At 50.7% G+C, this 16366-nt stretch overlaps 2 protein-coding genes across 2 annotated transcripts in view; one reads left to right on the forward strand and one right to left on the reverse strand.

The window, feature by feature from the left end:
• The window catches only part of LOC139353044 (programmed cell death protein 6-like), a 101647-nt gene that overhangs the window by 60492 nt on the left and 24789 nt on the right, over window positions 1-16366 (reverse strand). The gene's annotated exons all lie outside the window — the stretch shown is intronic.
• On the forward strand, window positions 10399-13032 carry LOC139353291 (translational regulator orb2-like). The gene has a single exon (XM_070997052.1). It carries the CDS (start codon window positions 10881-10883, stop codon window positions 12993-12995), a length of 2115 nt encoding a protein of 704 aa, XP_070853153.1. The 5' UTR covers window positions 10399-10880; the 3' UTR covers window positions 12996-13032.

Raw genomic sequence — 16366 nt, forward strand, 5'->3', positions numbered from 1 at the left:
GTTCGGGCACGCCGCTCCGGGACCTCGCAACTCGAATCCGTAGGACTCTCCTGGACAATTCCACTCGAGACCTTACCGATCGACCGCTCTCCCTTCTGGCTTGTTATACTCTTTCCAGGCGTAACGCCAGGACTTTGTGGACCGGGTTAATCGACCGCCTTGACCTAGCCGTGTGATGCCCTCTGGATCTCAGCTACCTGCGTCTCAATTCGGAGATTCCTGGTATCCCAATCCCGAACGTCTCGACGTAGCAATCTCGCTCCTTGTAGGCTCCCACGGCGCTGCTTCTCTGGCGACTCGACTTGCTGCTGCCAGCGCTCTGCGGCCTTATATAGGGCCTCCGGGAACCGTTATTTCCCTCTTGCGCACGGCCCGCTGGATCTCTCCACTCTGGGTCCAAAGTCCGTGCCTCCTGGATGACCCACTTGTCGTTCCCGTACCGCTTCCAATCGATGCTCCGCCCACTGCTGCCATCCCGCTGATTCCCGTGATGCTTGTGGCACGCCTGTGTGCCGCTCCACCGCCGAGATGTGGCACTTCCTCTCCCGGTCCAAAGTTCACGGGAGAGTCCAAAGTCCGGTGGAGTTCCGTTACCCGCTTTTGCACACGGCACTCTTGCCTTGCCCGCGAAGTCTCCACTCTCTCTCGATCTCCATCCTTGGTCTCCAAACTCTCTCGCTCTCCTTTGTTGGTCTCCAAACTCTCTCGCTCTCCTTCATTGGTCTCCAAACTCTCTCGCTCTCCTCGCCGCGCCGTTACTACGCGAATTCGCCGCGTATCTGGCAAGCGGCCGGCCATCTGCTGCTGTTTCTATTTGTGGGGAGTTATTCAACTCCTCACATTCCCCCCTTACTTCGGGAAACATTTTAAACTTGTTCCTACTCTCCGGCGTTTTCTTGTTTATCCTAGCCTTCGAGTCCTTGTGAATCCCGCGGCGCTCCCTCGTTGCTCCCTCGATGCTCCCACGACGCTCTTAACTCCGTTGAGTTTCTACAGCGCTGGCCATCCTCCTCGTAGCAACTTGAATCTCCCGCGCCGATATCTTTCCTGACTCCACTGGGACATCGATACTCGTGTGCTATCGATCCCCAGCTCGCTGCTCATCGCTGCGTTCTACTCCTTTTATTTGCTTCCTCCGCCTGGTCACACCATTCGTGTGTGATCGATGTGCGATATCGATATCGACGGTGCGGCGTTGCCACCTGGTCGTTGCGATATTTCCACCTTTGGCCGATATTACCATTTGACGTGTACCCATCGATCGCACTTTTATCTAGTGAAAATCGATCGCCTATCGAGGCGCCCCCTTTCCTGGCTCATGGTGATTTTGCAACTTTCTAGGTAAGTTTTCGCATTCCCTCACTCCTTTCTATTTCATCCTTTCTCTCTCCACACGACCTCTCTCGCCTCTCGTCTCTCTCTCTCGCCCTTCAATCGTCCTCAGCCGGCTGAGCCTGGCTTTACGCTGGCAACACTCGAAAGCTGGTGCGGAGAGGACTTCGCATTTGCTTCGCTGCAGGTAAGTATTTTGGTGTCGCTTGGCTGCTTCCTGTATTAATCCAATATTGATTTCAGGACGCTGAAGCTGCCATGTATGCCCCTTACTTCTGGCCCCTGTTTCAGCCGCGTTTCCCGTTCTATGCCGGTTTTTTTTTTTTTTTTTAAACTCTGTTTTTCGTGTTATTTAACTTTTATTTCTGCTCCTCGAACACTCTCATGCCCGCCAGCCCCAACCGGACGCGGAACGCGCGCCTCTCTCTCCACACGCGCACGCTGCGCCTGCCGCCCAGGATGCGAGCCTCCTGTACCACCGGTGTCTCCGCGATCCCTTCGGGCCACTCCGTCTCCGCGGTTTCTCGCCATCGCTGGCCTTCCGGCGCCGACACCGTCCGCGACAACTTCGGCCGGGCCACCACCTCGGACACTTCGGGCGCCGAGTGCTGCCGCTTGAGCGGAGGACGTCCGTTTTCCACGGGCTCAGGCCACACCCAGGGTCCTCGCTCCAGAGGCTCCGCGGTTACTGCGCTCCCGGTAGGCGTCGGCGTCGTTGGTCCGGTGCTCGGCGTCGGTGGTGCCCACTGCTCCGGTCTGCCACGGGTCCTGGGGTCCAGCGGGCTCACCCGGGGACCACATTCTTCCCAGATCCGGGGTTCTTCCGTCGCTGCCGTCTTCTCCGCGGGTCCCTCCGGCCAGGTCCAGACAACCGTCTGCTGTCGCCACCTTACTCCTTCGGCCACGAACGTCCGGGTGCTATGGCTCACGTGGGCCGCCGGTATGTCTGTCCGGATGTGTTGCTGCTGCGGTGGTGGCTGCTGCTGTGGTGCCTGCTGCTGCGGTGGTGGCTGCTGCTGCGGTGGCTGCTGCTGCGGTGGTGGCTGCTGCTGTGGTGGCTGCTGCTGCTGTGGTGGCTGCTGCTGCGGTGGCTGCTGCTCGTGCCTCGGCGTGGGCGGTCGCGCTGGCGTCCACCGTGGTGACCCCTCGTACCGCGGTGTGGGCGGGATTTCGGGCAGCCACCGCGGAGGCGAGGGCGCCCAATCGTCTGCCACTTCTTGCGGCGGGGTGCAGGGTTCGGGCGCATACCTCGGCGTAGGTGGGTACTCCGGGTTTTATTTATTTATTTATTTATTTATTTCGCCAACAGTTGGTACCTTAACTGGCTACTTGTATATTACTAAACTAAATACTAAGGGACGAAAGGTAATTGTAAAGGGTTTTCTTAATTAATTCCCTAGGAGAGCATGGGTCCAGCCGCATGTGAGATGGAAGTTTGTTCCAGTAGAACAAGGCTCTACACAGAGGCTCATTAAAAGCATAGTTAGCTCTATATGCCGGAATAAAAAAAGGTTCAAATGACCTTAAAGACCTACCAGGTACGGAAAAGCCTATGCTACTCAGCAATGCAGGGCAGTCTATTTTGGAGGACAGCAGGTCACAAATAAAAACTAGTGCGCTAGTTGTTCTACGATCTTGTAGGGAAGAAAGGTGCACAAGACGACATTTCGCAGAGTAAGAGGGAACCGGGTCATTAAAGTTTAGAGAAAGAAGGGCAAAAGATAGGAATTTTTTTTGAACACGCTCAATACGATTGATGTGTGTAGTTCCAGTCGGACTCCAGACAAACGAAGCATATTCCAGTCTGGACCTAATGAACGAAGAAAATAGGCTTAGTTTCGTGTACGGATCTTTAAATTGCGTGGAATTTCGTTTTACAAAACCATACATAGCGTATGCCTTTGGAATTATGTAGTTTATGTGATCCATGAAAGTAAATTTGGTATCAAACATAACTCCTAGGTCCAGTGATTCATTTCTTAAGGAAAGAACATGGGAACTAATGGAATAAGAGCTAAGGACATTAATTAATCGTTTGCTGTACCTAACGTAGAAACATTTTGACACGTTCAGAGGCAACTTATTACGAGAACACCAATTTCCCACTTTTACTAGGTCATTTTGAAGAAGTTCACTATCGGAGATTGAATTCACAGACCTAAATATTTTAAGATCGTCCGCAAACAACAGGAATTCAGAATTTGTTATGCAATAGCTTAAATCATTAATGAAGATGATGAATAGAAACGGACCCAATGCACTTCCCTGAGGAAGGCCAGAAGTAGCCACATACGGGTTTGAGAAAACACCATTGCACTCTACTCTATAAATCCGCCCATTTAAATAAGATTTAAACCAATTTAATATTGATGAATGAAATCCCAATTTCTGCAATTTTGCCAATAAAGCATTATGGGAGACTTTGTCAAATGCTTTGGCGAAGTCGGTGTAGACTACATCAACTTGATGATGACTGATAAACGAGTGGATGCAAAAAAGATTAAACGTAGCTAAGTTAGTGGTAGTTGACCTTCCAGGCATAAAACCATGTTGGTTAGGACTGATGATCCGACCAGCAAGAAAAGTTAGCTGCTTAGCTACAATTCGTTCAAACATTTTTGAAACATTACTTAGCTTTGCAATTGGCCTATAATTTGAAACAATGTTTTTGTAACCCGACTTGAATATAGGAGAAACTGTGGCAAGTTTCCATCTATGCGCAAATACGCCAGTGGAAAGAGACTTGTTGAAGATCATTTTTAGGGGCTCACAAAGAACACCTATACAGTTTTTCAAAATAAATGGAGAAAGGCCATCGCAGTCTAATTTTCCTGAGTCGTTAAAACTCTCAGCCGCCATATGACAGTCCAAATCAGTAACATCTAAGCACCCAATATTTAGCATCGTGGCAATGGCACCGAGTGAATCATCGTCATTCCACAGCGAGCTCGGTTCAAAGTTAGATACAAAGTACTTAGCAAATAGATTAGCGACCCCAATATCAGAAGAAGCTGAAAGACTTTCATATGACATATGGGAAGGAAAGTAGGAGGTTGTACGTTTAGAATTGATAAAGTGCCAGAATGACTTAGGATTGGTAATTAGTTTACACTCTATATCAGCAATATATTGGCTGTATAAGAATTTATTGAGGAACTCAAACTCACGCTTATGTTGTTTGTACCGATCAAAGTCGGCAGCTTCACCGCTTTCTATGTAGCGCTTATAGAATTTATTTCGGAGATTTTTGTATTTTTTTAGTCCTTGTGTGTACCATGGTAGTCTATAAGAACTTTGAACTCTAGTTTTAGCATATCTGCCTATAATAGTAGAGAGAAAAGATATAAAAACTTCATAGGTTGTATTCACATCCGCATGCGAGAGGACTTCCGCCCATCTGATATTAGAAATATCACTACGGATAGAATCTAAACTGCTAGAATTAATATAGGTAAGAGGCAAGCGAGAATTATTTGGTGAGAAAATATAACAAGTAATTAAGATTAATAGGGGCTTGTGATGAGCATCACACGCGGCTAGCGGATTATCGCTGCAGCATAGAGTAAGGCATAAATCAGGGTGTACAAAAATTAGATCTAGAAGCTTATTTAAGTTATTAAAAACATGGTTAATCTGGACTAATCCCATACTAAGAAGCTCATCGATGACTAAGATTTCATGAGGAAGATGCAGATTACTGGGAACCATTGCTGAAGACTCAAGATCATGAGCCCACACGAGCGAAGATAGGTTGAAGTCGCCCAAAACACATATATATTGGCCATCTTCCAGCTCCTGGTATAGGTGGGCAATGTTGTCAACATGCGCTTTATATAAATCAAAACTGCTGCTTGGGGGTATGTATGATACTGTCAGGAAAATTGTTTCCGTAGGACCAGCGAGAGATACACAGAGTTGGTCGAGCAGAGAATCCTCGTTCTGGAGACAAATAGCAATGCAACGCAGCTCACGCCGCACAGCAATTAAAACTCCGCCACCTCGGGAGCATCGTGTTTTAACGGAATCTCGATCCTTACGGAACGCATGATAAAGATTTGTATCGAAGAATTCATTATCGAAGAAATCCATGTTGAGTCAGGTTTCAACAAAAATGATGACGTCATGATCACCATGAGACGTTGCCTGGAAAAGGGATTGAGCTTTCGTACGCATACCACCGATATTTTGAAAATAAATATTGAAATTTGTATTGTTAGCGCATATCCGGTCATCCATGGTCATGCTATCAATAACTGGTCCAGCATCATGGCCCGAATCCGTAAGAGGCCTCGCTGGGATTTTATCATAATTAATAAAATTATTTGTAAGAACCTTCAGTAAAGTAGTGGTACGGATACGAATAGGCTGGTGATCGGCGCTCCAAATATTAGGTGGGCAGTCAATATTAGCATTCAAGATATAACTGCACGCAGGTGAATCCACTCCTGGTAATAATGAGCGAGAACGTTCTACAGCAGCCGCAGTCCATTGTTGTTGTTGATGGCGAAAGCATCTCCAAAGAGCACCTTCAGAGAGAGAACTCTTAGAGAGTTGTTGTAGAAAGTCGAACGTCAGAAAGGTAGAGACGGAGAGCGCATAACTATTAGGCGATGAAGAGTAAGAATCCACCCGATTTTCTAGGTACTTCCGGAGAGAGACGCAAGATGATGAGAGCGCAACTCCGAGGAGCGCGCCGATATTAGAGCCAGGCGGACGGCGAATGTCGCGCACAGCGGACAACAAAAGCTCCAGCTGATGTTGTTGACGGTGCAACGGGAGAGAGGCGCAAGATGATGAGAGCGCAACTCCGAGGAGCGCGCCGATATTAGAGCCAGGCGGACGGCGAATGTCGCGCACAGCGGACAACAAAAGCTCCAGCTGATGTTGTTGACGGTGCAACGGGAGAGAGGCGCAAGATGATGAGAGCGCAACTCCGAGGAGCGCGCCGATATTAGAACCAGGTGGACTGCGAACGTCTCGCAAAGCAAACAACAAAAGCTCCGGCTGATGTTGTTGATGAAGCATCACGGAAAGTGATGTGAGCGCAACTCCGAGGAGCGTGCCGATATTCAAGCCAGGCGGACGGCGAATGTCGCACAAAGTGGACAACAAAAGCTCCGGCTGATGTTGTTGATGGTGCGTTAGGAGAGAGTCAGAAGATGAAGAGAGCGCAGTGAGAAACGCAAGCAGCTGCCGATGTTGTTGCGAAAACGACTCCGACAAATGAGGAAAGGCTTGCAGACGATGTCCCGCAAAAGTATCGACGCCAGTGGCGTCGAACACTAGGGGTTTTTTGACGGCTGACTTGATGATGAAGTTGGCCCAGGCTCCGGCAAATTAGATAAAATTCCATCCCCTACCACAGTGGCCCGCTCTCTATGAATAAATCTTTTGACCTTAACTGAGTTCGGCCAGAAATCGTTTTTGAAGACTATATCGTAAAGCTGATCAGGGATACCAAGCTTGAAATTTACAAATTTTAAAGTTTGAACGTCGACATCTTTTTTTACAAGCTTTGCACAAGTGAGAGAACTAGCATCCACCTTAAGCTTGGTGGACACATATTTTAAAACAGCATTCGGCTCTGTATCAGTTGCAAACTTTCCGACATGCAAAAATTTCTTGGTCGGCAAAACATGAAGGTCTTCAGCATTAGGAGCCACTCCAACAACATGTTTATTGGGCTTGTTGTTGTTCCTTCTCCTCTTATTTCGTACTTGTATGAAATTTCCTCTCTCCATATCCAGAGCATGATTAGAAGGGTCAACGACCGCGGAAGCCGTAGCAGCAGCAGCCGCATATGACAGGGGAGCTGCAGCTACGTTGGTAGGCCTCGGTAGACGAGGTTTCGGATTTACATTCTGATGCAATGCATCATCTTTAGGGGGGAACGCCTCCATGAATTTATTTTGAAGGCCCTGATATAAGCACTCCAGGGCTTTCAATTTTTCATCGAATTCATCTATTTTAGAATGCGAATCATTCGCAACCACACAGCTATCACATTGCCATAGTATATTTGGATTTAATAAGAGTTTGAGCACATCATCCGGTAGGGCTACGCAAGAAGTATGATAGGCGCGACGGCACAAAGAAGAGCAGCGAACAGCATCCGAAGCGCGAAGCTGGGCCAATGTAACATCGGTTTTGCACTCGGGACAGCGGGGAAGTAACATAGCGAGAATTTAAGCACGTATGGACGCAAAGAAAGCTAGATGACGACTGATTTGGTTTTTCCTGGTTTTCCCACAGCTGCGTCTCCTCCTCCTCGGCCATCCGTAGTTGGGCCTGCCACTCCGGCGTCTCCTCCATCTCCTTCAACCGCTGCTCCTCGTCTCGCCTTCGCGCCTCGCACTTGCGCCGGAACTCCCACGTAGCCGCTGCCACAGCCTCGGTATGGCTAACGGGAGCCGGCTGGTCCTGGGGCGGCTCTTCACTGGCACACTCCACCTGCGCCGCGCCAGTCGGGATGCGTCCGTCGGCCCGGTTAAACGCCTTGCGAAGCCGCCATCGCCGTTGCTCCACCCGCGGGTCCTCCACCAACTCGACGTCGCTGTCGGAGCTGATCACCGGCTTGCGGACGCCCCGCCCGGAGATCCGCCGCGAGGTTCGGGTAGGCCGGGCTGCCGACCATCCTTGCCCCGGGCTAGATCCTCCGGACGGCTGGTGGGCAGCCATCATCCTGCGCGCTTCGCTCCTCGTCACACGTGTGCTCATTAAGCTCTTTGATTTTGATTGTGCAGCTGGAGCCTGGGCTCCCTTTAACGACACCTCGGTTCCGAGCCTTCCTCTTTGCTCAATCCCGCTATTTCCATCGGCCTCTCCTTCTTACTACCCAGATCTACGGTACAGCTCTCTGCTCTGTGCCGTCTTCCCCCTTCCTTCGGCAGACTTTTGATGCGTGTTTTTCTTTTCCTCCGATCAGTCCCAATCGAGACCTTAGACGCTCTGGTTCGCTCCCTTTGTGTTCTTAACGTTCTCCTGATGTCCTTTATGTGTTTCATCGCGCCTTTGTAGATGCCCTGTAGTATCCTTGGAGGTATCCTTGGAATTTGTTCGTAGTATCCTTTGGGAATCCTTGCAGGTATCCTTGGACTCTTTCCGTAGTACCCTTTGGGAATCCTTGGACGTATCCTTTGACTCCTTTCGTAGTATCCTTTGGGCATCCTTGGGGGTATCCTTGGACTTTTTTCGTAGTATCCTTTGGGCATCCTTGGAGGTATCCTTGGGATCCTTTCGTAGTGTCCTTTGGTCATCCTTGGAGGTATCCTTGGACTCCCTTCGTAGTATCCTTTGGCCTTGGAGGTATCCTTGGGATCCTTTCGTAGTATCCTTTGGTCATCCTTGGAGGTATTTTTGGACTCCCTTCGTAGTATCCTTTGGGCATCCTTGTAGGTATCCTTGGACTTTTAATGTTGTTTTGCATCTGTTGTGTCTGCTTGCTGTAGCCGCTCGCTTGTGTTTTCCGTTTGTTGCTGTTTCAGCTCGCTTACGTGGATGGTCCGCTCTTTCTTTGTGTTTATGTGTTTTTGCAGATTACTGGTGACGCAAAACCTATGACTTGGTAAGGTCCGTCGTATCTTGGGGCCAATTTTGCTGCGAACCCCTCGGCCGCTTTTGATAAATGATGTTCCTTGGCCCACACGACGTCACCCACCTTTGGCGTCCATTGCCTCCTCCTTAGGTTATAATGCCTAGCCTGGTCCTGGGATGCTTTCTCCAGGTTCCGCCTTACAATCTCTAAGATTTCCCTGAGTTTGTTAGCATTCTCTTCCGGGGTCTCTGTCGGTCGTCCGGTTCCTACGGTTTCTCTGTCGTATAGGGCGCTCGGTAGTCTTGGTTCTCTGCCTTGGTTAATGAACGACGGTGTGTAACCTGAGGATTCTGAAACGCTCGTGTTTACTGCCAGCATGATTTCTGGCCATTTTTCGTCCCAGTCTCTTTGGTTCTGCCCTGCGAACTGCGCAATCATTGTTTTCACCGTCCTATTGGCTCTCTCAGTCGGGTTCTCCTGTGGGGTGTATGGAGCTGTGAACTGTTGCCTGGCTCCCATTTCGGCCAGGAAACTCTTGAAGGTTTTGCTGGTAAACTGGACTCCGTTGTCCGTTATGACTATTTTGGGGACCCCATACCTCGCGATTATGCGTTATTTAAAAGCTTTCTTTAGGGATTCGGCCGTCGCGCTTCGCAGCGGCACCAACTCAGTCCACTTGGAGAACCTGTCTATCAATACCAGCAGCATTTGGTTGCCGTGCTTCGAACGCGGCAGGGGTCCGACGAAGTCCGCACATACCGTAGCCCATGGTTCCTCTGGCACCTGCGTAAGCATTTTCCCAGCCATTTGCTTCTGATTCGGCTTGAACCTCATGCATGTCTCGCATGCTCGCACGTGGGCTCGGGCGTCTCTGTTCATTCCTGGCCAGTAGTACCGGGCTGCCAGACGTGCTATTGTCTTTCGGCTTCCTACATGGCCAGCCGCCGGTGAGTCGTGGTTCTCCTTCAGCACCGTTTCCCGTAGAGCTTTCGGGACGCACATCTTCCATGTTGCAACATCTTCGCTGCCCGCTCTATGAGGTATATTCCTGTACAGGGTGTTACCCTCCATCACGTAGTCTGGATACTTTTGCGGCTGGGTCCTTATCTTTTCGCGCATTTCCAGAATCCAGCTGCATGCTGCAGAAGCTTCCGTCGCCGACGTCTCCTTGATCCCTCGAAGCGTTTCCGGCAGTGGCTGCCTTGACAAAGCGTCTGCCACCACGTTGAGTTGCCCTTTCCTGTACGCTATTTCGAAGTCGTACTGCTGCAACTCCAGGGCCCATCTGGTGATCCTCCCTGAAGGGCTCTCTATGCTGTTGAGCCACTTCAATGCCATGTGGTCGGTTACTACTTTAAAGTGGTAACCTTCCAGATACGGCTTGAGCTTTCGGATTGCCCAGACGATTGCCAAGCACTCCTTCTCGGTAGTTGAGTAATTTAACGCTCAAGTGCGTACGCGTGTGTTTTCTTTAAACTCCAGTGATTCGGAAACTACAAAGAGGTGTGCGTACATATTATTAATTCAAGCCGATGCCGATGATATTTTCAGGACCTTCGAAATTTGCATCGTTGACGAGGCGGAATAATGAATCGATGACTATTTGCTGCTGATACGGCCACATCTGCCAGCTGTCTTGGGTCCCCTGCGACCGCTCGCCCCCTCTCGCTCGCTCACTCGTCCCGTTATCCTGTGGAGCCCCGAGCGGCGAGCAACAACAACAACACAAACCCAGACTCCAACCGGAAGGCCTGCGCAGGAGAGAGACAGAGAGAGTGAGAGAGAGAGAGAGACACTGCGCGAGAGGACTCTCCGCCGGCTGGGGAAGAGGAAGAGAAGAAGGGAAGGAGAGAGCGCAAGGACGAGAGGCGGAAATGGTGACATCTGTTTTGCCGCTTTGTCAGCGGATGCTGCTCCTGCCGCTCCTGCCGAACACGAACGAACGCGCACGAGCACGAACGAACAGGGAGCACAACGTGAACAAGTGTGGAAATTGGAATTTTTATTCAAAACAATGCCCCTGCTGCAACAGTACGACACCCCTGATTGCTCTGGTTCTGGTGGCAACATGCGAGCCCTGAGCGGAGGCTCCACCTCGGAGCTGTTGCAGAAACACTCGATCAGCTCCTACCTGGATCACTATCAGCAGCAGCAACAGCAGCATCAGCTGCAACTGCAACACCACCAACAGCAGCAACTGCAACACAATCTGCTGGACAGATGCAACGACGATGGATTGATATCCTTCATTAACGATCCAATCACACTGAACGGCAGCAGTTCCAATGGAGTGGTCGGTATTGGCCAGAGCCCCTCAACTTTGGTAGGAGGAGGAGGAAGTGGAAGCGGAGGAGCACCAGGAGTTGCAGCAAGCGGTGCTGCAACAACGGGAGTGGGAGGAGCCGGATCTGGAGGAGCATTACCACCTGGGCCAGGAGTCGGATCGGGCCAGGGAGGAGGAGTCGTGGGTCCAACTACCGCCACGGACAACCCATCCGCCAGCTTCGGTGGCAACGGAAGCGGCAGCGACGTCAATAATCTGCTGCTCGCCAGTGCGGCCGCAGCCGCTGCTGCTGCCGCTGCCGCCGGTGATGGCGTCCAACTGTCCGCCAATGCGGCGGTCTACGCTCCACTGACGCCCAGCTCGACCCAGTCGTCGGCCTCGCCGGGCACCAAGTTCAGTTTTGACTACTTCCAGTTTGAAAATGTTGCACAAAGTAACCCACTTAAGGCTTTCCAAAGAACAAACATCAGCTTCGATTGCTCTGCACCCTTATCGCCAAGTACGCCTACATCTATTTACAATCGCTCCTTTCACAGTTCACCTTTAGTCAGCGATAGCAGTAACTCCTCAAGCGGCAACGACCTCTCCATGGACTCGATCAACATGCTCTACCACCAGCAGCAGCAGCAACAGCAGCCCCAGCAGCAGGGATACACTAACCTAGAGTCCTCCATGGGCAGCGGATTGGGTCTCAGCCTAGCAAACGCTTCCACGCGCTCAAACTCACCAGAGAGCCAGAACAGCGGCCAGTCGATGAACGAGCCAAACCTACTGGACATGATTAATCTGCTGTCTGTGAATAGCAACAAACTAGCCTCCATGCAGCAGCAGCAGCAGCAACATCACCACCAACAACAGCATCAGCATCAGCAGCAACAGCAGCAGCAGCAACATCAGCTGCAGCAGCAGTACGCCAACCTGAACAGGAACTACGAGCAGCAGATGGCCGCCAATGGAGGTGGCCAACAGCACGGTTTCGAACACAACGGCGTGGGAGTGGCCAGCGGAAGCAACGACAACTGCCTCAGCCAGTACACCCTGGAAAACCTCGCCAGCGTGGACATGGAGCTGGCCAAACTGCAAAATCTGCAGCGCATCAATACGTTAAAGCTACTGCAGGCCCAAACGCAGCAGATGCCTCTGATCAATCAGTTGTTGCAGAGTTATGCCGGGAGCACGATGAGCAGTGTCCCGGGAACCAATCTCGGTAGCTTGATGAGTACGGCCGGAGCGTCCATCGTGTCGGATATGACGGGAAAAGGTGGTGGCAATGGCTCCACCAACGATGGCCACCTGGATCGCGTGGCAAAGTTCCATAGGAGCTCAGCAGCCCTGTGCGATGCCACCTGCACCTGGAGCGGTCAGCTGCCGCCACGTTCGCACCGTATGCTCAACTATTCTCCCAAGGTCTTCCTCGGCGGCATTCCGTGGGACATTAGTAAGCAGTCGCTCATCCAGATCTTCAAGCCGTTTGGATCCATCAAAGTGGAGTGGCCCGGCAAGGAGCAGCAGGCTGCGCAGCCCAAGGGCTATGTTTACATCATCTTTGAATCGGACAAGCAGGTTAAGGCCTTACTCTCGGCCTGTGTGGTTCAGGTGGATGACTCGCAAAGTGGCAGTAACTACTTCTTCAAAATCTCTTCACGTCGCATCAAGTCCAAGGATGTTGAGGTCATTCCCTGGATAATTGCCTCCTTTTGTAGGTTGTCAACGCTCAGGCTTGCCACTAAGTTGTCCCCTTCGGCGGTTGTTAACGTGATGCTGGGGCCGGCTTTGTCGTGGTATGTGGCTTCCAAATCGGCCCAGATGTCAACGAGTTGTGGGTCATTATCCGTTTCTGAGTAATACTCGGATAATGCTTTTCTCATGTCCTCTAATCTGCCGTCCATGGTGACATTAAGCCTCTGTGCGACATTGGCGAAATCCTCCTTTTTAAGTCGGTAGATCCACTTCCCCATTCTGTTTAAATTGCTTGGGTTCGTATTGGGTTTTATTGCGGGTATATTATTACAAGTGTCTTAGTCGCTTGGTTGGCCTTGACTCGTTGCTTGTGACCCTCGGTGCTTCCGACGGCCCTGATTGACTCGACGACCTCTCGCCTTGACGACTCGGTGCTCCAGTCCTGTAGCTCCCTGAAGATACTCGCAGCTCCCTGAAGATCCTCGCCGCTCCCTGACGATCCTCGCAGCTCCCTGAAGACGCTCGCTCGCTGCTCACTTGTCACGCGTGGCTTGGTGACTGCTGGTAACGACTCGGAATCGCGAGGGGTATCGGCCGTACGGGCTTAGGGAAGCGTCACCGTTCTCAGACTAGGGTGAACAGAAGCTGCGCTCTCCAGGATCGCTCCTTTCGACACACCGCCGCCTGTCCCTTGCTCTGTCCCGGATGGTCCCACTGGGTTTCTGGTCAGCCCGCGCGGACAGTCAAGGCGGAACGCCAGGAAGCTGCCTCGCGCCTTACTTCGCTTCCACGCCTAGTGTAAACGAACGTTCCACCCTAGCCTCACCCTTTTGCCTTTTGTCCGGGACGTTTCCGTGTGGCTTTTGGTACTCGGGGTTCGGGCACGCCGCTCCGGGACCTCGCAAGTCGAATCCGTAGGGCTCTCCTGGATAATTCCACTCGAGACCGTACCGATCGACCGCTCTCCCTTCTGGCTTGTTATACTCGTGGTTCGGGCACGCCGCTCCGGGACCTCGCAAGTCGAATCCGTAGGACTCTCCTGGACAATTCCACTCGAGACCTTACCGATCGACCGCTCTCCCTTCTGGCTTGTTATACTTTCTCCAGGCGTAACGCCAGGACTTTGTGGACCGGGTTAATCGACCGCCTTGACCTAGCCGTGTGATGCCCTCTGGATCTCAGCTACCTGCGTCTCAATTCGGAGATTCCTAGTATCCCAATCCCGAACGTCTCGACGTAGCAATCTCGCTCCTTGTAGGCTCCCACGGCGCTGCTTCTCTGGCGACTCGACTTGCTGCTGCTCCCTTGTAGATTATCTGGTTGTTTGATTGTTCACTTTGGTATCTGAGTGATCTTGACGGTTTGACTCCTTGTGATCGACTGATGCAGCTGCCAGCGCTCTGCGGCCTTATATAGGGCCTCCGGGAACCGTTATTTCCCTCTTGCGCACGGCCCGCTGGATCTCTCCACTCTGGGTCCAAAGTCCGTGCCTCCTGGATGACCCACTTGTCGTTCCCGTACCGCTTCCAATCGATGCTCCGCCTACTGCTGCCATCCCGCTGATTCCCGTGATGCTTGTGGCACGCCTGTGTGCCGCTCCACCGCCGAGATGTGGCACTTCCTCTCCCGGTCCAAGTCCGGTGGAGTTCCGTTACCCGCTTTTGCACACGGCACTCTTGCCTTGCCCGCGAAGTCTCCACTCTCTCTCGATCTCCATCCTTGGTCTCCAAACTCTCTCGCTCTCCTTCATTGGTCTCCAAACTCTCTCGCTCTCCTTTGTTGGTCTCCAAACTCTCTCGATCTCCACCCTTGGTCTCCAAACTCTCTCGCTCTCCTCGCCGCGCCGTTACTACGCGAATTCGCCGCGTATCTGGCAAGCGGCCGGCCATCTGCTGCTGTTTCTATTTGTGGGGAGTTATTCAACTCCTCACAGTACCACCGATTTAAAACTGGTCTCTCTCGTCTGAAAAAAAAGACGCCACTTGCGTGAAAAAAGTAAAAAATATCACCAGTGGACAAGAGCAAGAAGCTCAAATTTTTCAACAAATCAAAAAGAAAAGGACAGAAGAGATCAAACAATCCATTCGACGACTACAACGACTGTGGTTTGTGTGGGCTAGAACTCGGTCTTTCGAGCCCCATATTCCTGAATCGGTATAACCCTTAACAGGTAATTACCCCAACAATAACTAAAGTAATAAGATCTAACTATGACTTGCATGAACCATTTTGATTTCCTGATTATAACAGACTTTATTCTATTGGTCTTTCATACAACCGTTTGGACCTTTTTAAGTATTTTTAACACCTACCTCGCATAGTGTTCTTTGACTATACCCATTATTAAGCATTCATTTCCGGATTCCTTAAAAATACTAATAAACGATTTGGTTAAACAGGTGCCAAGTCTTGCCAAGAAGAAATTTAACTGGAGGATGATAATTCATTGAGCTTTATTTCTTTTAAGATGAGATTAGTTGCTGGGTTCCGAGCAATTGGAGGGCTCCTTGGGCCGTCACCTGCAACAATTCCATATAACGGAGCCATTGCAGTTCAAATGCGTTTTCTCCTCAATAAAATCCGGCAACGCGAATAGACCCGACGATAACCGCGAGCTAACCATAGGAGTAAGTGAGAGGCAAATAGGCGGCTAACGCTTTTCGTCGGGTGTGGTTTTCAGCGCGATACTCAGAAGAGCTAAGGAAATAAACGACGGCGATCTAGTCATGTTCGTTTGTCCGTCTGTCTGTCCGTCCGTATGAACGCTGCGAAACTACAAAAGCTAGACATTCGGGATAAGTCATGCAGATTCTAGGGATTATTACGCAGCGCAAGTTTTTTCCGCAAGGTGCCACGCCCACAAACGACGGTAGAACCCGTCTCGCACTCTTTTTGTTATTATTTTTATACCCGTTACTCGTAGAGTAAAAGGGTATACTAGATTCGTCGGAAAGTATGTAACAGGCAGAAGGAAGCGTTTCCGACGCTATAAAGTATATATATTCTTGATCAGGATCACTAGCCGAGTCGATCTAGCCATGTCCGTCTGTCCGTCTGTCTGTCCGGATGAACGCCGAGATCTCGGAAACTATGGGAGCTAGGCTATTGAGATTTGGCGTGTAGATTCCTGAGCTTCTTACGCAGCGCAAGTTTGTTTCAGTAGAGTGCCACGCCCACTCTAACGCCCACAAACCGCCCAAAACTGTGGCTCCTACAGTTTTGATGCTAGAATAAAAATATTAACTGAAATGTAATGTTCTCATCAATACCTATCGATTGACCCAAACCACGCCCACCCTAACGCCCATAAACCGCCCACAAACTTCAAAAAATCGTAAATATGAACGTGGATATCTCGGAAACTATCAAAGATAGAGAATTGGGATTTCAGATTTAGATTCCGTAGCCTTATACGCAGCGCAAGTTTGTTACGCGAATATGCCACGCCCACTCTAACGCCCACAAACCGCGAAAACCTGTGAAAAATTTTCCACGCCCACTCTAACGCTCATAACGCTTAAATCTTTATACCGCCG

This window comes from Drosophila suzukii, chromosome 3, assembly GCF_043229965.1.
Source record: "Drosophila suzukii chromosome 3, CBGP_Dsuzu_IsoJpt1.0, whole genome shotgun sequence".
In the NCBI taxonomy this organism is placed as follows: domain Eukaryota; kingdom Metazoa; phylum Arthropoda; class Insecta; order Diptera; family Drosophilidae; genus Drosophila; species Drosophila suzukii.